This window comes from Vipera berus (assembly GCF_964194415.1).
Source record: "Vipera berus genome assembly, chromosome: 1".
Classification (NCBI taxonomy): Eukaryota; Metazoa; Chordata; class Lepidosauria; order Squamata; family Viperidae; genus Vipera; species Vipera berus.
Genome location: NC_138202.1, coordinates 327,863,479 through 327,885,283, shown reverse-complemented (window position 1 = coordinate 327,885,283; position 21,805 = coordinate 327,863,479). Strand labels below are relative to the sequence as shown.

Sequence of the window (21,805 nt, the reverse complement as noted above, 5' to 3'; positions counted from 1 at the left end):
CAAGCGGGAGATCAAACAGATTCCTAACCAACCTAGCTGACAACTTTGTCATCCAAAAGGTGGAGGAGGGAACTAGATGCAAAGATATACTAATAGAGAAGAAGTGATAGAGGGAGTTGAAGTTGCTGGAACCTTGGGTGAAAGTGACCAAGTCATACTGGAATTTAATATAATGCAAACACTAGCAATAGAAAACAATCCAGCCAGTGTCTTAAACTTCAAAAGAGCTAACTTTAACAAACTCAGAGAGAACCTAGGAAAGATCCCATGAATGAAAATCCTAAAGGGGAAAACAACTCAAGAAGCATGGGAAACTGAAAAATGTGATCATAAAAGCCCATACCAGCACAATACCACTGAAAAAGAAAAACAAGAAATTCAAGAAGAAACCAGCATGGCTGCACAAAGATCTCTCTGACAAACTGAAAGACAAAAAGGACAAATACAAAAAAAATGGAAAGAGGGATACATAACTAAGGCCAATTATCAGCAGACAGCCAAAACATGCAAAGATGAAGTCAGGATAGCAAAGGCTCAGAACAAACAAAGACTTGCAACAGAAATCAAGGATCATAAAAAAAGTTTCTTCCAACATACTAACAACAAGAAAAAAGTCAAGGAAACTGTAGGCCCACTAAAGAAAGAAGATGGCAAGGAAATAATAGGCAACAGGGAGAAAGCATAGTTTCTTAACTCCTTTGCATCAGTCTTCACACAAAAAGCAACTATAGCCCAGCATACCAAAAAAATCACTGTAAAAGACAAACTAGAAATAAAAATTAAAATAAGCAAGAAAATTGTAAGAGAACACCTTGATGAATATAAATCACTGGGACCCAACAGACTATATCCCAGAGTTCTGAAGGAGCTGGCAGATGTTATCTCAGAACCATTGCACCATATCTTTCACAAATCCTGGAGCACCGGGGAAGTACCTGAGGATTGGAAAAGGGCTGATGTGGTTCCCATCTTCAAGAAAGGGGATAAAACAGACCCAGGAAACTACAGACCAATCAGCTTAACATCAATACCTGGGAAGATCCTAAAAAAGATAATCTAAAAACAGATCTGCGAACAGCTAGAAACAAAGTTATAATTAGTAGCTAGCATGGGTTTGTTAAAAATAGATCATGCCAAACCAATCTTATTTCATTCTTTGATAAAGTGACTAAACTAGTAGACCGGTGAAATGCTGTGGACATAGTATACTTAGACTTCAGTAAAGCATTTAATAGAGTACACACAACCTACTCCTTGGTAAGCTAGAAAAGGGTGGAATAGACAACATCACCACCAGATGGATCTGTAGCTGTCTGGCAAACCATATTCAACAAGTCCTCAATGGCACTACATCCTCATGGAGAGAAGTAAGCAGTGGGGTACCACAAGGTTCCATCTTAGGCCCAGTACTCTTCAGTATCTTCATAAATGACTTAGATGAAGGAATTGAAGTGGAACCCATCAAATTTGTGGATGACACCAAACTGGCAAGAGTAGCCAACACTCCAGAAGACAAATTCAGAATCCAAAAAGATCTTGACAAACTTGAACAATGGGCCTCTCCAACAAAATGAGTTTTGTTTTACATTTAGGCAGGAAAAATCAAAGGTAAAAGTACAGATTAGGCAAAACCTGGCTTAAAAACAGTAACTGTGAGAGGGACCTTGGAATCCTACTGGACGATCAATTGACTATGAGCCAGCAGTGTGCAGTAGCAGCCAAAAAAGATAATACAGTCCTGGGTTGTATAAACAGAGGCATAGAATCAAGAACATGTGAAGTATTAGTACCACTTTATACAACCCTAGTAAGACCACACCTGGAATTCTGCAGCCAGTTGTGGTCACCATATCACAAAAAAGATGTTGAGAGTTTGGAAAAAATTCAGAGAAGAGCAATTAAGATGATCAAAGGCCTGGAGACTAAAACATATGAAGAACGGCTGCAGGACTTGGATCTAAAGAAAAGAAGAAATAGACATGATAGCAGTATTCGTATTTGAGGGGCTGCCACAAAGAAGAGAGGGGTCACATTACTCACCAAAACACCAGAGGGCAGGACAAGAAACAATGGTTGGAAACTGATCAAAGGGAGAAGCAACCTGGAATTAAGAAGAAACTTCCTGACAGTGAGGACAGTTAACCAGTTGAATAGCTTGCCCCCAGAAATCGTGGGTGCTCCATCACTGGAGATTTTCAAGAAGTAGCTGGACAGTCACTTGTCTGAGATGGTATAGGTTCTGCTGCTTGAGCAGGGGGCTGGACTAGAAGACCTCCAAGGTCCTATCCAGTTCTATTCTATTCTATTCATATTGAGGATCAAAATTCTTAAGTTTTGAAGTTCTTGGCAAGTTTTACAAACCTTCCTAATTGTATTGTCATTTTGATTTTACAGAATAGTAATTCTAAAATAGAGGTTGCATACATTGCAAGTCAATAATATCAGGAAGAAAAGATTAATTATGAAAAGGCATCACAGTTCAAAACATTGTCATCAAATTTATCAGGAAATGCTTTTAAATATAACAGAATAATCATTACTTTAAAGCCAGTTAATCTGCTGTCGTGTGATAACTTAACTCCACTTAACAAATTCACACAAGGATTGCAACAAGATAATAGGACCAACCAAGCAAGGGAATGAAATGCAGTGCCCTTTTGCTTAGCTATTCCAGCATGGCTGCTTTATTTCCATTTCCTTTGTTGCAATATGAACTTACAGGAAGCAACCTGCCATGTTGCTAATGATGAAGGTGAAGAGATGGCCTCTTTTGTAAGTTACTCCATTGCCAGTATAATACCTAACAATGCAATCTGGTGCAGCTATGGATTTTCCTACTCATTTCTGGGCTACAGCTGTGTATTACTATTAACATAGACCTATTCCCCTAGGTTTTTTATTTTTGTTAACTTTGGCTAGACAACAAAGAGTGCTTTTTGATATCTTTTCTCCTTTGAACATTTTGTCTGCTTTTATTTTTGACACAATGTAAAAAGTAAGATTCCAGTTTTGGCCCATAGCAGTTACAAAAGAAACTTGTAGGGCAGTGTTTCTCATCCATAGTAACTTGTGGAAGTGCGGACACTAAATCCCAAAATTCCCCATCCAGCAAGCCCACCCATTTTAAAATCATTAAGATTGAGAAATACTGAGGTAGGTAATGAGGTGAGATGGAAGGAAGTGTTCTAAACTAACACTCCTTCAGTTGGAAAATTAAGTTACAAATATTGCCAGAATTAGATCACAAGGGAAACTCTAACCTTGCTTGGAGAATAAAAGATGCTGAATAGAATCCACTAAGTACAACACAATTGTTTAAATGTTTTTGCTTCAGTTAAAATTTGGAGCAAGGGGGATAAATGTTCTGTAAGTGGTTTTTTTTTTAGCTAGATGACTTTCCCCATTTGTGAATGTTTTGGTTGGCAATCATTTGTGTGCTGCTCAGTGTTGGACTGTGATTGATGCTTTCCTAGGTTGTATTCAAATGTCACCAAGGTTGTCCACAGGGAGATGATAAAAATATCAAGATGGTGCCTGTGGGGGGGACCCTTTTTATGTACAGGGAGGGTTTCAACTCCATCTTGTTTTTATTCCGTTCTGCAAAAAGATGCCCCTAAATCAGGGGTGTCATTGAGGGCCGCATCAGCATTGCGGTTGCCCTCAGGAGGCTGGGTGGGTGTGGCCAGGGTGGGCGTGGCCTACTGGGTGGGCATGGCTAGAGTGCGTATGGCCTACTGGGTGGGCGTGGCCAGCTCTACATCGTTCGCATCAAGGGTGCCTATGGGGGCCTGGGCAGGAGTGGGACAGATCTGAGGGTCTCTGGCAGAAGGAGGGTCTCTGGGCCAAGGCCAAGGCAGTGGGGGCCATTCCCTCACTGTTTCCAGGATGGTTTCACAGGCCACATGAAACCACTTCGCGGGCCGGATCCGGCCCCCGGGCCTTGTGTTTGACATGTCTGCCCTAAATGATACTAACTCTGTTTCTACCCATCACCTCTGAAAGAGCCATAGAACAAATAAGTTTTTTTACCCACTTCTTCTCCCTGATTCTCACTTCTCACTTAACAATTAAAGGTCTCCACTTAAATATTTCCTACAGTTTTGCTTGCATATGGGAGCCAACAAGTAAGAAACAGAACAGAATTTTGCCAGAGTGCCTGTTGCTATTTACAAACAATTTTTTGGCAGTGTCTCAACTTGGATAGTAGAAAGTGGATGAAGTGCACCATGAGAACTGACCTTGGGATGAAAAAGCTGTTTCATGAAATCACAAAGTAAATCTCTGAGGCCTGAAATGACACCACCTCCCAATCCTGGGCTGTTGCCTGTTCCTGTAACAGGACCAAAACATCTGTATATAGCAAACAGTTAATATTTGAGTCATTTAGAAACAGCCTTGTTGCAACATTTGCCAGAATGATCGATGATATATAAATGGGGGGAAAGCAAGAGGGTGGATCCCCCCCTTAGTTTTACACATCCTTCTTTTTAAAAACCCTTAGTTTTGTTTCCAATTCTATTTTACATCTGAAGAGTTAGTATGGAGATGTGATTATGAGATCATATGTTTTTTAATCCAATTCCATAGCAATTCAGAAGTTCAGGCTTTAATTCCAGATGGTGTCAAATACTTTGAAGCTCATGAACAGGGAAAAAATGTTTTTTCACAAAGTTTTATTTATATGTGTTGCTTGAAATCTCCCTCCCTTCTTCTTTTTCCAGAGAGAAAAGAGGTTTGGTGCACTTCGTATGGTTCATTCAAACCAGTGCACACTTTGAAGTGATGCACTCATGCAGAGTAGCTCTGCCAGCCCTGCCACCTTGCATCCTGCTAACCAATTTTTTAGAAACTAAAGGAAGGGAAGACATGTTTTCATTGCTTTATCTTTTTGTCAATGTTTCTCAATCTCAGCAACTTAGAAGATCTGTGGACTACAACTCCCAGAATTTCCCAGCCAGCATATTTTCAGGAGAATTCTGGGAGTTGAAGTCCAGACATCTTCAAATTACTGTGATTTACATGCTAATAGCCCCTTACCTGCTAGTTGTTTCATGTATACTAGACACTTGGTCAAATAAATCTTTCTTCATTTAAGGGATATTCACACTGCAGTAGTACTTTCCTACTAAGAAGTTAGTCTTGCTTGGTTATTTTTGCTTGGATCAATGGCTTTTACTGTCAGAAAATCAAGTATGGAGTCACTGCCTGTCATTTTAATCCACAAAATGATACAGTCAGTACAGAGTAAGAACCAGATGTAGAAACTACTATTGTTAGTGCATATCCAGATCACTTTCTTAATATTTTAATCAGCTTTTCTATATTCACATCAAGACAGTTTAAAATAATTACAACTAGGTTGATTGTGGCAAAAGCAGTCAGTACTGTATATTGGTAGAGTTACGTGAAATGACGTTTGTTGATACAAAAAGCAGTCCCTGCACCTGTGAGGAAGCACTAGGATAGGAAGAAGAAAACTGGATACTCATAGAAATGATAAAAAAAAAATCCGATAAAGACTTGCTGTTTCCTGGGAATGAGAGAAAATGAGATTGATGGCAGGAAAGCCAGTATTGTATCACCCCCGCCAAGGGAAACGTGAGTTTTTTAACTGAGTTGGAAGGATGGCTTGTCAGTGGAAATGTCTAATGGCTCTTCCGCACAACATACTGAAATTGACTCAAAGAGTAAAGTCAGTGTGACCTGTAAACTGACCAAAGCCAGGGCGATGAGGGATAGAAGGTATTATTAATTATATATTTATTTGAAAACATTAAGGTGGTGCCCACAACCTTGCAATTGAAACCCTTTTATCTTGACTTTTTTTCCCTGCCATGCATGCACCATGGAACTTCAGTCCTCTTTGGCAATGCCACTAAGGAGTGGGGGACTTTACTTAGTTGTTATGTGCTAAAACCCAATGCCAGCTGGGTGATGTTGATTTAAGATATGTGTTTCCTGCATCCCTTTTCTTATGTAAGTCACTTTACTTATTCTTGACTCTCAACTTTCAATTGTGTCTTCAACTGTGAAGACACAGACAAATTATCTAACAAAATTCAAAGATGGGATTTGAGTAAATGCAGATCCTGAGTTTTTGAAGCTATTAGTCCTCACAAAGATATAGTTTTTTCCCCTGACTAGATCTTCGTTTAAGCACTTCCACACTGCAGTCCTATTCATATCTACTGGGAAGTAAGTCCCAATGTGATCAGTGGAACGGTATTTTATTTTCATTATTGCATTATTTTATTGTATACCCTACTTTACATTTAGGTACTCAAGGTCCTAGTTTTTCTGCAGCCACAACCTTGTGACCTACTTTGGACTGGCCCACAGTCACCAGTTGACCCACTGTGGATTAAATTAAAACCCAGAGAGTTTTCTTAACAGTACTGAAAGTTTTTGGCCAACAAAATATTAAATGATTGATTTCATTTTTGTTCTTTGGATTGTTGTTCTGTGTTTTCTTATATTTGGTATTTAATTACAGCAGTTATACTACCACATTTAGAATGACTCCAGGTGTTTAATTTGTTTCCATAAAAGTTAAAAAAAATAAACTGTTTTAAATGTCTGGATTTCACAAAAGGGCTTTGTGGTTACATAAATAGTGTTGCTTTAAATAAGATATTGGGCACAATCTGTTTTGTTTTATTATAATGCTTATATTTTTATTTCCAACTCTGGAAATATACTAATGCCAACTTTCTTTAGGGCTATATGCCTCAGAACCCTTCCCCATAATTTATCCCCACAGCTCTGCTCTATCCTCTGTCTTGGGGGGACGTTTCATAAAATCTTCCAATATTTCTGCAACAGAATAACAGCTATTCTGAAATAGCACTAAACCGATGTTTAAAATAAATCTCTGGGAAGACAAGCAACAGAAATAAATGGGGAAAAAACCACTAATTCTGGCAGGATTCATAAATAAAGTTCATCAGCTAATAATAATAATAATAATAATAATAATAATAATAATAATAATAATAATAATAATAATAATAATAATAATAATAATAATAATAATAAAAAAATCTACTGACAGTCCAAATTGCTGACTTCGCAACAACAAAGTTGAAACTGTTTCACATTTAATATGTGAGTGCAGCAAAATCATGCAAACTAATTACAAAGCTAGACATGACTGAGTTGCTAAACTAATCCACTGGGCATTGTGTAAAAAATATGACTTGCCTGTGTCCAAAAAGTCATGGGAACATAGGGTGGAAAAAGTTGTCGAGAATGAGAGGGTGAAGATCTTGTGGATACAGACAGATCACCATTTGGAACACAACATGCCAGATATCGCAGTCATAGAGAACCGAAGCATACAGTTGATTGATATCGCTGTACCAGGAGATGCCAGAGTCGAAGAAAAAGAACTGGGAAAAAATATGAAATACCGCGGCCTGGCCATTGAAACTGTGCGATTATGGATGAAACGTGTAACAGTGATACCCATTGTCATCGGGGCACTGGGAATTATGTCCAAAAACTTTGCAAAATACATCAAGAAATTGCAGCTTCCTGCAATAACTCCAGCAAAGCTACAAAAAACTGCGCTACTTGGAACATCTTACATTTTAAGGAGACACCTGGTTGATACCTAGGATGCTGGCAGCAACCGATGTCAACCATTAGTGCCAGTCAATTTGAGTGTTTAGTTGACTGAGTTTCATGTTTTGTGAATAAAAGTTTTATAATAAAAGTTGAAAGGGACCTTGGAGGTCATCTAGTGCAACCTCTTGCTCTGGCAGGAAACACTATATCATTTCAGAGAAATGGCTGTCCAGTCTCTTCTTAAGAACTTCCAATATTAGAGCATTCACAACTTCTGGAGGCAAGTTGTTCTACTGATTAATTGTTCTAACTGTCAGGAAGTTTCTCCTTAGTTCTAGGTTGCTTCTCTCCTTGATTAGTTTCCATCCGTTGCTTCTTGTCCTGCCTTCAGGCACTTTGGAGAATAGCCTGACTCCCTCTTCTTTGTGGCAGTCCCTGAGATATTGGAACACTGCTATCATGTCACCCCTCACCCTTCTCTTCATTAAACTACACATACCCAATTCCAGCAACCGTTCCTGTTAAATTCAGAAGGGTGCTTTCAGCCATGCTCTTCTTCTAGTGGTAAAACCTTGCCTGGGGAAATTGCACGATTGAATGGATTTTTTGTTCTGATAATTAGCTGCATGTAGAAAGTTAGAAAGGGACGTGGTGGCTCAGTGGGTTAGGATGCTGAGCTTGTCAATCAGAAGGTTGGCAGTTTGGCGGATCGAATCCCGAGTGCCGTGTAACAGAGTGAGCGCCTGTTACTCGTCCCAGCTTCTGCCAACCTAGCAGTTCGAAAGCACGTAAAAATGCAAGTAGAAAAATAGGGACCACTCCGGTGGGAAGGTAACAGCGTTCTGTGCGCCTTTGGCGTCTAGTCATGCCGGCCACATGACCATGGAGACATCCTCGGACAAGCGCTGGCTCTTCGGCTTTGAAACGGAGATGAGCACCGGCCCCTAGAGTCGGAAACGAGTAGCATGCATGTGCGGGGGAACCTTTACCTTTACCTTTTTAGAAAGTTAGAATCTTTCTCCCGGAACCTTGTTTTTCATTTAGGTAAAGGGGAATTATTTTACACAGCAATCTCAAATGCTACAGCCTAACTAACTGTTTTATTGAATAGTAGGGTACTTTTAGCTAAAAGCAACAGGGAAAGTATGGAGATACCTTCAGATATATGTTTGTGTGAGTATATACCAAGCATTTTTTAAAAATGGATGTTATTTATTTTTAGATTCATCATGATCATCTTTGCTATCTTTACTGCTCTGATCCTTGCTACAGGACACTCACAAGAAGCAGATGAAACTATCACATACACGGTAAAGATGATATTTTAAAGGGAGAGAGGAAGAGAGATAAAAATATAGTATGTTAGAGAGTTTTCAAAAATACTATTTTTTATTCATTCAGAGAATCTGCGATTTCCAGTGAGATAATTTGGAAAGCCTTGCCAACAAATAACCCTGTATCTAAACCAGAAATCTCACTTTTACTAGACAATCATTATTTCAGTAGCCAATTAGATCCAAACATAATTCAGAATGCTGGTTTCAACTTTAAGTGTCCTAGATGCAATATATCTTAGAGCAGATTCCTTATGTCCTCCAGAAATCTGGACTGCAGCTCCAACGTATCAAAGGATAACGGACTGCAATCTAGTAAATGGCACAGATATGTAGAAAGTTGTTTTAAGGAAATACCCTTTTAAAGCATTTGTTTTATAGAGCACAAAGTAAATTTTGTGTAAATCCTGTGATGAAATATAAATCAATGAATACCAAACCCAACCCAGGTAGTCGAAGAAAAGTTTGTTAGAAGTTCTGACAGGTACTTAAAAATATGCTTATTCTTCTAAGCCAATTTTCCAAATCTACTGTTATCTTAGTGTATGGATTATAATTCTCATTAGTTTTATGACTTGATAATTATGAGATACTTCTTAAAGATACAAGATTCCTTACTACTATGGCAATTTGGGAAGTTGTCATCCAACACTTCAGGAGGATGCCAGGTTGGAGAAGTATGTTCAAATGTAATGTACAGGTAGTCCTTGACTTACAACAGTTCATTTAGTGACCATTCAAAGTTACAACGGCACTGAAAAAGTGACTTATGACTGTTTTTCACACTTAACAACAGTTGCAGCCTCACCATGGTCAGGTGATCAAAATTCAGATGCTTGGCAACTGGTTCATATTTATGATGGTTGCCGTGTCCTGTAGTCATGTGACCAACTTTTGCAACCTTCTGACAAGCAAAGTCAATGGGGAAGCCAGATTCTTAAAACACCAGATTATTAACTTAACAGCTGCAATGATTCACTTAACAACTTTGGCAAGAAAAGTTGTAAAATGGATCAAAATTCATTAACCAATGTTTTACTTAGCAACATAAATTTTGGGTTCATTTGTGGTAATAACTTGAGGACTACCCGTAGTCTCTGTGCCATCTTTAAAATGGAGAGCGCAGAAATTGAAACCTTGGACTTCTGCCATTGAAATCTGGGAGGCTGGTCTAGGATAAGAGCTGATACTAAATTTACATGGTTCTGACTGAGGTAGGAGGTTTAAGTAAGAAATAAAATATTGTAAAAAAAATGATTAAAATACTGAACTACCTGGGAAATAATTATGTAGTGCATTAAGGATAGATTAAGCTTTGATTCTTCAGATCAATTAATTAAAGAGTCTTCTAAGTATTAGCAACAAAATTGCAGCAAGATCATGCAGCAGCCTAGATGATATAGAGATTCGTGGGGTATAAAAAGATTGAATGCAGAACTCTACAGGGATAATGTTTGATAATTGCTGTGAAAAAATTCTTTCAAAATCTGGAGCCACTCGTATGAAGCAGTAATATATAGTTGTGATGAATGAAATATGCCTATTCATCAATCATTTTGTGGCTTTACACCACTGCATTTAATCTATTTTTCTGGATTTTGTTTATTTTCTATGCAGCAATGCACAGATGGTTATGAATGGGACCCCATCATGCAGCGATGCAAAGGTACATTATACTATATTAAGGTGTGCATTAATATTTTCATATCTGTCAGAAGCACTTAGAAGCCAGATCTTGCATAATAAAATTTCCTCCATACTTTTCCCAGTGGAAGCTGTTTATGGAGAAGGCAGTAGTTGTCCCAATTGTCTGTGTTTTGGGTCACCTCCTGATCCTTTTTTTTTTTTGATCCAATGACAATGATCCACATGGGTTGTTCTTTTTGGATCGTACAAGTTTACAATTTTATAAAATGCACACACATGGCTGAATAGTTCATCGGTCCTGTCATATTTGATATGAATGATTTATTTAAACAATTTATATGGCTGCCCACCTCATGAAAGCAGCTTGTTAGCTAAGGGAGGATTAAAAACATTAAAAGAAAATATAATAAAACAAAAACAGAAGCGCATTACATACAGCACAACCAAGACTATGCTACAAATATATTCCAAATCATTACAAAACAGGCTTATATGGTAGAAACCAGGTTTTCAAGGTTTTATGAAAGACTGTCAGGGTCAGGATCATCTTACTCTCACAGCATATGCTGTTCCAAGGGGAAAGCACTTGATAGAGATCATCTGTTTTTTGGATCCCACAAGGTGACTTTGTCTCATAGAAGGGATCAAAAGCATATCCATCTTGCCAGATATAGTGGGACAGAGACAAAAGGACACGGGGTTCTGCCGATAACCAGACCTGTACCATGTATAGCTTTAGAGATCTGCATTGCATCCAGAAGCTTATAAGGAAACAGTATTACATGAGCCACCTCTGATCCATGCCAAGAGAAGGCTGATTAAAGTAACTCAATACCATCAGTCTTGGACTACATTGCTTCAACAAGGAAGTTACTATGTGGCAGGAAGGCTGGTATAGTAACAGAATCCGATCCTTCAGAATGAATGCTAATTAGAAAATGTGTTCCAGGATTCCATCTCTCCTTCCTTCTTTCATTTAAAAAATAATTAAATAAATCTACTCCTCTTTTCCAGAGTAGTGTTCATCTTCCAATATACTCTAGTTACAAAATCAAATATATATTTTAATAGTGCACTCAAAATCAGAATGCATTGCCTGTCTGCTGTATTACAGTATAGGTAGGGTTTGTTATACTACCTATTCAAAACTATAGACACATTTCTAAAAGAGAACATGAACTTGTCATCTGATGCTTAGTTTTATAGTTGTTCATTCATCACTCCACTTTTTATACTAACTATTGATAATTTCCTGAAAACTTACTGTTTATTTGAGATTATTATTCATAACAAATAACATAGAGCTCACTCTGTGTAATAGTTCCTTTTCTTCTTGTCTTTACTAATCACAGATATTGATGAGTGTGAAATTGTGCATGAAGCATGTAAAGGTGGAATGAAATGTGTTAATCACTTTGGAGGATACCTCTGTCTGCCCAGATCAGCCCAGATCATTGTCAATAATGGCCAAGAAGAAACAGTATCAGACACTGGTAGCAGAAATGGTAATCCCATCATCCGTCGGACACCTCCAGATCAGGTACCATCTCGGATACAGTGTGCAGCTGGGTATGAGGCAAACGATCACAATGTGTGCCAAGGTAAGGAAGCTGTTTCACAGCTCTGCGAAAGAAAACTAGAGCAATAATAAATGTGGCCATAGTGTATAATGAATTTAGGGGATAAAAATGAATGTTGGATGACATTAATCAGAAGTGATATAAAGAAAAATGGTATAATTAGTATTGCAGTATGTGACTGAATCAAAACCCTGCATTTTAATACTGCAGCTAAAGACTATATACTAAGGCATTCCAAAATCTAGAACCCAGGTTAACAGCCTCATTGATGAATAGTCTGGCACCTAGAAGATAGATGGTACTGATCAAAGTACCTCCTCTGTGTTACAGAAAAAGAAAAGATGGTATGGGAAAAGTAGAGGATTTCAAATACTAAAAGAACCATGGTGGTGTAGTGGTTAGAATGCAGTATTGTACCTGACTCTGCCCACTGCTAGGAGTTCAGTTCTGACTGGTTCAAGGTTGACTCAGCCTTTCATCCTTCCAAGATTGATAAAATGAGAATCCAGATTGTTGGAAGCAATATGCTGATTCTGCAAACCACTTAGAAAGGGCTACAAACTACTATGAAGCATTATATAAATTTCAGTGCTATTCCTTTTGCTAAAAAGCTGAATTATCCAATAAAATTATTGAATAGTGCAGTCAATATGGAATTAGTTTCCACAATAATGACTACAGATTCAGATAATTTTAAAAGCAGATTGCAAAAATTCACAAGGAAGGAGTGTATCCGCTGCTATCAGCCAAACTAGCCAAAAGGAAACTGCAAGGCCAGACTCTATAATATTAGCCAGAAGATGGAACAAAGGGTGGTGAAGGGAGGTTGTTTTGGCTTCCTCCATTTATGGGCTTTCTGAAGGTATTAAGCACAATCCCCTGGGAATTTCTCACTGCAGATCCATAGAAACTTCTTCTGGGCAACCTCTGTGTGGGTAAGCATGAAGATTAAAAATGAAAAACCATAAATCAGACAATACATTTTAAAAACAGTTAATTATTGATCTATAATATATTGTATATAACACTATCTTAGAATAACAGCTACATACAGGAACATAGCTCATTCACCTTAATATATATCAATGATGGACAATCCACTGCATACAAACTGCATGCAACCCGAATGTATTTTTATTAAAAATTTCTGAGAAACAACTTCTTTTTCTTTTCCATCAGAAAGTATCTACTAATAAGTATATAGAATAGAAAATATCTATTAATATAATGTCTGTTATATACTATATAGATCTCCAGGGGTCTAAATAGGCTACCCTAATCTGGAGCTGTGGATATAGAATTCATGCTTGCAAATTATTATTATTAAATTATTATTATTATTATTATTAAATTATTATTAAAAGTTAAAATCATTAACTTTTGCCCTATTTCTGAATGAAAAATTTAGAAATAATTTAGAGACAAATATGCTGTTTAGATTAAGAAATCAGAGGATAAGAAACTTAATTAGCTCAAATTAAAAAGGAAAAGATTGTTTTAATGGAATTTGAAATTATTCACATGATTTTTGTTTATGTTAGAATTAAATATTTAAACTGAACAACGGGGACAGTGAGTTAATTGATATAGAACATTCCTGTCCCTGGCAATCTAAAAATAATAGGGTTATCAGTGCATGCAACATAGATGTGTATACAGATAAAAATATCAACCTTACTGTCAAACAAAATCAAGCTTTTAATAGTGAGTACCACACCAAGGGCACTAATCAAACAGGTGGTAAGGAAATAATGGAACTCAGGCAACACACAGGTTTTATAGAAAGTAAACACAGGGTCAGTCATAAAGGATTCAAAATGTCTATACAGCAATACACTGAATATGAGCAATAAACAGGGTGAATTAGAAATTCAGATAAACGAGGGCAGATATGATATTGCCATTACAGAAACTTGGTGGGATGAAACCCACAAAAGGAACATGTAGCTAGAGGAATTTAAATTATTTGAAAGAAAGACCAAATAAAAGAAAAGGTGGGGTTGCTCTCTATATAAGAAATAAGTACATATCTACAGAAATAAAACACAACAATGATGAAAACTATTTTGAATGCATTTGTGTCAATATAAAAGGGGGGGAATGACATTGCCATAGGTGTACACTATAGACCAGAGGTCCTCAACCTTTTGGGCACCAGGGACCGGTTCTATGGAGAAAGGTATTTCTGTGGACTAGAGGGTGTGTGGCTTTGTGTGCTGCCTGCATCTCACAGATAGGACTTTGCTTGTTTGTGCAGACTGGTTGCTGGCATGCCGCAGCCTGGTACTGGTCCATGGACCCCTGCTATAGGCCACCCAACCAAATAGAGGAAATAGATGAACTTTTTGCTAGTCAGTTAACTAAGGTATGTAGGAAGCACGTCACCATAATAATGGGGGACTTTAATTATCCTGACATCAACTGGGAGACAATCTCTGCACCAAATGGAAAATCAAACAGATTCCTGACAAACCTAGCAGACAACTTTGTCTCCCAAAAAGTAGAGAAGGGAACTAGGGGATTAGCCATATTGGACCTAATTCTCACTAACAGAGATGAAATGGTAGAATTGTTGAAGCTACAAGAACCTTGGGGGGGAATGATCATGCAATATTGGAATTCAACATTACGCAAGCACAAGCAATAGAACATTGTCAAACTAGAGTCTTGGATTTTCAGTAAAATTAGAGAGAGCTTAGGAAGGATTCCATGGATGAGAATCTTACAGGGGAAAACAACTCAAGAAGCTTGGGAAATTTTGAAAAGTGAGATTATAAAAACCCAGTCTAGCACAATACAATAACAATAATAGCATTGGAATGGACCTTTGAAGTCTTCTAGTCCAACCCCCTGCTCAGGCAGTAAACCCTATATCATTTCAGTCAAATCGTTGTCCAGTCTCTTCTTGGAACACTGCTATCGTGTCACCCCTAATCCTTCTCTTCATTAAATAAGACACACCCAATTCCAGCAACCATTCTTTATATGATTTAGCCTCCAGTCCCCTAATCATCTCTGTTGCTCTTCTCTGGACTCTTTCTAGAGTCTCAACATCTTTTTTTACATCGTGGTGACCAAAACTGGATGCACTGTTCCAAGTGTGGCCTTACCAAGGTGTTTTAAAGTGGTATTAACACTTCACGTGATCTTGATTCTATCCCTCTGTTAATGCAGACTAGCACTGGGTTGGCTTTTTTTGGCAGCTACAGCACACTGCTGGGCTCATATTTAAGTGATTGTCCACTAGGACTCCAAGATGCCTCTCACAGTTACTACTATTGTACCACCTATACTGTACCTGTGCATTTGGTTTTTCTATACCAGCGAAGAAGAAAAATAACAGCTCTCAAAAGAAACCAGCATGGCTGCATAAAGAACTCCCTAAGAAATTGAAAGCAAAAAGGACAAGTATAAAAAGTGGAAAGAGGAGCACATAACTAGCAAATAGCCCAAGCCAGCAAAAATGAAGTGAGGAAAGCTAAGGCTCAAAATGAACTAAGACTTGCGACAAAAGTCATAAATAACAAAAAAGCTTCTTTCAACATGTAAGAAACAAGAAAAAAATTAAGGAAATGATTGGTCCATTAGTGGGAGAAAGTGGCAAGAAGGTGACAAGCAACAGGGAGAAAGCAAAACTATTTAACTTGTTTTTGCATCCGTCTTTACGCAAAAGAAAAAAACAGTCCAACCTATCAAAAACAGAACCGTAAAAAATAGATTAGAAACACAAGTTAAAATAAGCAAATATTCATTCTCCCCATTCTTTCTTTTTCAACTCTTTGGCTTTTCTTTTTTTTCTCTCTCCCCATTTTCCTTCAGCATTTTCTTTTTCATTTCTAAACCAGTTAATCCTTACAATAATAATAGTAGCAAATCCTCAGTAATAGTAATAGATCCTTACTATGTTACCCCTTCATGGATTACTGCCTTGTCATGGTGAAGGGGATTGTGTAATTCAATGAAGCTATGAGCTATGCCATGCAGGGCCACCTAAGACGGACAGGTCATAGCAGAGAGTGGGTGAATTTAATTCAGATGACTATCAGGTATACTACTGCAGGCAAGAATCCCTCAGAAGAAATGGACTAGCCTTCATAGTGAATAAAAAAGTAGGAAAAGCTATACTGGGATACAATCCCCAAAATGACAGAATGATCTCAGTTTGAATCCAAGGCAAACCATTCAATATCACAGTAGTCCAAGTCTATGCCCCAACCACCGGTGCTGAAGAGGATGAAATTGACCAGTTCTATGAAGCCCTACAGCACCTTATAGAACTAACACCCAAAAATGATGTCCTTATCATCATGGGGTATTGGAATGCTAAAGTAGGAAGCCAAAAGATAACTGGAATAACAGGCAAGTTTGGCCTTGGAGTACAAAATGAAGCAGGGCACAGGTTGACAGAATTTTGTCAAGAAAATACAATGGTCATAGCAAACACTCTTTTTCAACAACCCAAGAGACAGCTGTACACATGGACATCACCAGACGGTCAACACAGAAATCAGATTGACTATGTGCTGTGCAGCCAAAGATGGAAAAGCTCTATACAGTCAGTAAAAACAAGACCATGAGCTGACTGTGGCTCAGACCATGAGCTTCTCGTTGCAAAATTTAGCGTTAACTGAAGAAAGTAGGGAAAAGCACTAGGCCACTCAGGTATGAACTAAATCATATCCCTGATGTATATACAGTAGAGGTGACAAATAGATTTAAGGAATTAGATCTGATACACAAAGTTCCTGAAGAACTATGGACAGAGGTTCGCAACATTGTACAAGAGGTAGCAATTAAAACCATCCCAAAGAAAAAAAAATGCAAGAAAGCAAAATGGCTGTCTGAGGAAGCTTTGCAAATAGCTGAGGAAAGGAGGAAAGTGAAAGGCAAGGGAGAAAAAGAAAGATACACCCAATTGAATGCAGAATTCCAGAGAATAGCTAGAAGAGATAAGAATGCCTTCTTAAATGAACAGTGCAAAGAAATAGAAGAAAACAATAGAATAGGGAGGACCAGAGATCTCTTCAAGAAAATTGGAGAGATGAAGGGAACGTTTAATGCAAAAATGGGCATGATAAAGGACCAAAATGGCAGGAACCTAACAGAGGCAGAAGAGATTAAGAAGAGGTGGAAAAATTACACAGAAGAACTATACAAGAATGAGCTTAATGTCCCTGATGAGGTGGTCACCATGATGAGGTGGTCACTGACCTCGAGCCAGACATCCTAGAATGTGAAGTGAAGTGGGCCTTAGGAAAGCTGAGCAACAACAAAGCTAGTGGAGGTGACAGTATTCCAGCTGAGCTATTCAAAATCTTAAAAGACGATGCAGTAAAAGTTCTACACTCAATTTGCCAGCAAATTTGGAAAACTCAACAGTGGCCACAGGATTGGAAAAGATCACTTTACATTCCAATTCCAAAGAAAGGCAATGCCAAAGAATGTTCAAACTATCGCACCATTGCACTCATTTCACATGCTAGTAAAGTTATGCTTAAAATCCTACAAGCTAGACTCCAGCAGTATGTGGATCGAGAACTACCAGAAGTACAGGCAGGATTTTGAAGAGGCAGAGGAACTAGAGATCAAATTGCCAATATACGCTGGATCATGGAGAAAGCTAGGGAATTCCAGAAAAACATCTACTTTTGCTTTATTGATTATGCTAAAGCATTTGATTGTGTGGATCACAACAAACTGTGGCAAGTTCTTAAAAAGATGGGTGTACCAGACCATCTTATTTGTCTCTTGAGAAACCTATATGCGGGTCAAGAAGCAACAGTGAGAACTGGACACGGAACCACTGATTGGTTCAAAATTGGGAAAGGAGTCCGGCAAGGCTTTATACTGTCGCCCTGCCTATTTAACTCATATACAGAGCACATCATGAGAAAGGCAGAGCTAGACGAATCAAAAGTTGGAATTAAGATTGCCGGGAGAAATATCAACAACCTAAGATATGCAGATGATATGACTCTAATGGCAGAAAGTGAAGAGGAACTAAAAAGCCTCTTGTTACGGGTGAAGGAGAGTGCAAAAGTTGGCTTAAAACTTAACATTAAGAAAACCAAGATCATGGCATCCGGCCCTCTCAATTCCTGGCAAATAGATGGGGAAGAAATGGAGGTAGTGACAGATTATATTTTCCTGGGCTCCAAGATCACCGCAGACTGGGACTGCAGCCAAGAAATTAAAAGGCACTTGCTACTGGGGAGGAAAGCCATGGCAAATCTAGACAGCACACTAAAAAGCAGAGACATCACCCCGCCAACAAAAGTGCGTATAGTCAAGGCTATAGTTTTCCCAGTTGCAATGTATGGCTGTGAAAGTTGGACCATAAGAAAGGCTGAGTGCCAAAGAATTGAGGCCTTTGAACTATGGTGCTGGAAAAGACTCTTGCGAGTCCCTTGGACTGCAAGGCGATCAAACCGGTCAGTCCTAGAGGAGATCAACCCTGACTGCTCTTTAGAAGGCCAGATCCTGAAGCTAAAACTCAAATACTTTGGCCACCTAATGAGAAGGAAGGACTCACTGGAGAAGAGCCTAATACTGGGAAAGATTGAGGGCAATAGAAGAAGGGGACAACAGAGAATGAGGTGGCTGGATGGAGTCACTGTAGCAGTAGGCATGAGCTTAAATGGACTCCAGAAGATGGTAGAGGACAGGAAGGCCTGGAGGAACGTTGTCCATGTGGTCGCGATGGGTCGGACATGACTTCGCAGCTAACAACAACTATGATAATTAATTAATAGTACTACTGTAATGAATAATTAATAACTAGCAATTAATCCTTACTCTCTGCAACAAGCAAAGGCTAAAAAAGTCAGAAGTGGAGAATTGGAACATAGAGAGATGGAACCAATATTTGACACCTTAGGGAAGGGGGCTGGCTGATGGAAGCAGCATAGAAATAATATTATGAGCTGGGGATTAGAGGCAGTTAGTTCCTTAATTCATAGTATATCCCAAAAAGATGTTATTGGCTGGAATCTGAGCAATGACAATCAAATTAAGATCAACCTCTATGGATCACCTCTATGGCAATATTTACTTTGGATATTCATAGGTCACACAGGCCTACCGCATATTATGTTTTCATTTAACTGTGTATAGTAGTTGTGTTGGTTTTAAGATGAGTTAATGCACCCAGTTTGGGCCTGAAAAATCATATTTGAAGGTAAAAGCTTGAGATTTGTGGGGTGTTAACTGCAACTTATTTTAGCGTAAGGAATCTCTCTAAAAATTTTATTTTCTGCTTTTAATTCAGAAAAGTGCAGATTAATTTGAAAATGACTTTTTGTAAATGAGGTTGACACTGTAAATAAGGATACAGGGAAACAAACTACAGCAATTTAAGACAGCTTGTTTATATTGCACTAGATAACCACTATTTAATAGAATTAGATGGAGAGCTATTGAGTTTTGTTTTTCTCAGTTAAAGCCAAAGAATGAAAATGGAACAGCCTGAGATTTGGATGGGTTTGCTGACGTGTGCTTGGTTCCCCTTTGGCTTTTCTTCAACAAGTGTTTGTGAATCAAAAATGAAATTTGGCTTCAGGTCTTTTCTTTCACAAAATGATACACACTGAGGGAACAGATGTTGCACTATTTATACTAACAATAAAATGGGAAACAGCCTCCAGAGTTTCCAACAATGTTGCAAGCCTTATTCCTAATTGTGCAACCAAAGAAAAATTACTAATATCCTGGGAATTTTTGAAAGAAAAGTGATAAAAATAGATTTTTGTGCTTCATACACTAATGAATGTTATTCATTGGCTACCTTTTTAAAACGATGGCAAGTTTTAACCTTGTTTCACATGCACAGATATGAACAAAAGGTTAGTGCCAAAGCACAGTAGCAGAATAGGGTTACTAATACCAGAGGTCAGAGTACATGGTCCAAATTCAATCCAAGAATCTCCATTTAAAAGTTTAGGAAATGGGAATGTCTGTCCTCTGAGCCTCTAGCATTGCTTGTTACTGGAGTAGATAAATGGACAGATAATTAATAAATTGTCTGATTTGGTAAAAAAAACAGGATTTCATGTTCCACCTACATGAAAAAGGTCCAGAGAATATCAGAAAGTAGGTCTGGAAGAGTTTGCCTTCCATAATAAGTGAACTCCAGATGATTGAATGAATATCAGTAATTTAAACACAGGACAAGTAAGTACTTATTCAAGTAACATGCACTTGAATGCTGTGTTTCTCTCCCAAAAGATGTAGAAATGATGACGGCTTTCACTTACATGTTTACTTACAAGACAGTTTACTAAATTAAATATTTACCACAAATATTTCAGTGACATTTCTTGAAAGTAAAAACATGCATAGGATTTGGGTGTAACCCATTTACCTAAGAGGTAGCTCCATAAGAATGAATGAATGAACAAACAAACGAATGAACACATACATGAATAAATGAATGAATGAATGAATGAATGAAATTTTGGTAAAACTGAAAGAAAGGGAAAGGATGTAATAGATGTGAAATAAGTTATTCTGAGTTAGTAAGTAAACTTGATGAATACAGTATATGCAGAAGAGTAAAGATGCAATTATAAATAAAAGGGCTAAAGCATATATCACAAAAACTATGAATTGGTATCACCTAATTTGTTGTAGGTACATATGAAAATAAATATGAAGGTTGGTGATAGTTGCATGCTATATTCTAGCAAATGGTAATAACAGAAAAATCAGTTGCCAAGTGCCAAGATCAGAATCGTGTGATTGCAAGGATTCTGGGACAGCAGGAACTGCAAGGACCTGGGTAACCACCATTCATTCAGCACCATTATAACTTCGAAAAATCACTGAACAAATGATTGTAGGTTGAAGTCTATCTGTAGAAAAGATGGATGTGTTTTCCTTATGGAGGGACTGTATACTAGAATGAACTGTAAGTTACAAATAAAGGCAAGAAAACAGCAATTAATTGAATTTGGGGACACTTTTAGATTGTTGATAAAAATGGGGAAAACTAATAAATAGCTTATATTGAAGTATATGTGGTTATGTAGAAAGAACAAATCAGGATCAAAGTTGTTCTTTCTGAAAGTTAAGAGCATGATGAAAATAAAATATGCATGGACAACATATAAATAACAGGATAAATTTTGTTAATAAACCATACACGAAGCAAAATAGTAAGAAACGTTGAAGTTACAGAAGTCCTTGAAAGCTTCACTAATTGTTCATGTAAGTGCTACAAACACATATGACTTTTGTTACGGCTACAAACATAAATGACGTTTTTAAGTTACAAAAGATCAGACTTGGATGGAAAATACTAGTAATATAGAAAACACTGGAATCATTGTACAAAAAAGAGGCAATAATTATAAACACTTATGGAACCAAGTCATAAAATTATGTTTTAACGAATGGTTGGAAATCTTTTTTGATGCAGACAATATCTTATCAAAATTCAAATGTTAAAATCCTAGAAGCATTCTGTTATTCCATATATCTCTTTCAAAGACTTGTTTGCAACTGATGTATGGTCTAGTAATTAGAATGTATAAACAAAAAATTATTGTGTACATATTTGAGAAAGGTATAGTAAGGAAGCTTTCTATATCCTGAAGAGTTATACTTTACTTTATCCAGTGTAGGGTATGTGAAATAAAAATACAAAAGGGATTTGCAAATTATAGAGTGATTGGGCAGCTT

General features: G+C 37.7%; 1 protein-coding gene across 1 annotated transcript in view; it reads left to right on the top strand.

Moving 5' to 3' along the window:
• EFEMP1 (EGF containing fibulin extracellular matrix protein 1) overlaps positions 1 to 21,805 on the top strand; it is a 67,833-nt gene that overhangs the window by 14,470 nt on the left and 31,558 nt on the right. Inside the window, exons 2-4 of the mRNA XM_081313389.1 lie at positions 8,789 to 8,876; positions 10,518 to 10,566; positions 11,900 to 12,148. Coding sequence (XP_081169515.1) covers positions 8,796 to 8,876; positions 10,518 to 10,566; positions 11,900 to 12,148 — 379 coding nt within the window. The 5' untranslated portion in view covers positions 8,789 to 8,795. The remainder of the gene's footprint in view (positions 1 to 8,788; positions 8,877 to 10,517; positions 10,567 to 11,899; positions 12,149 to 21,805) is intronic.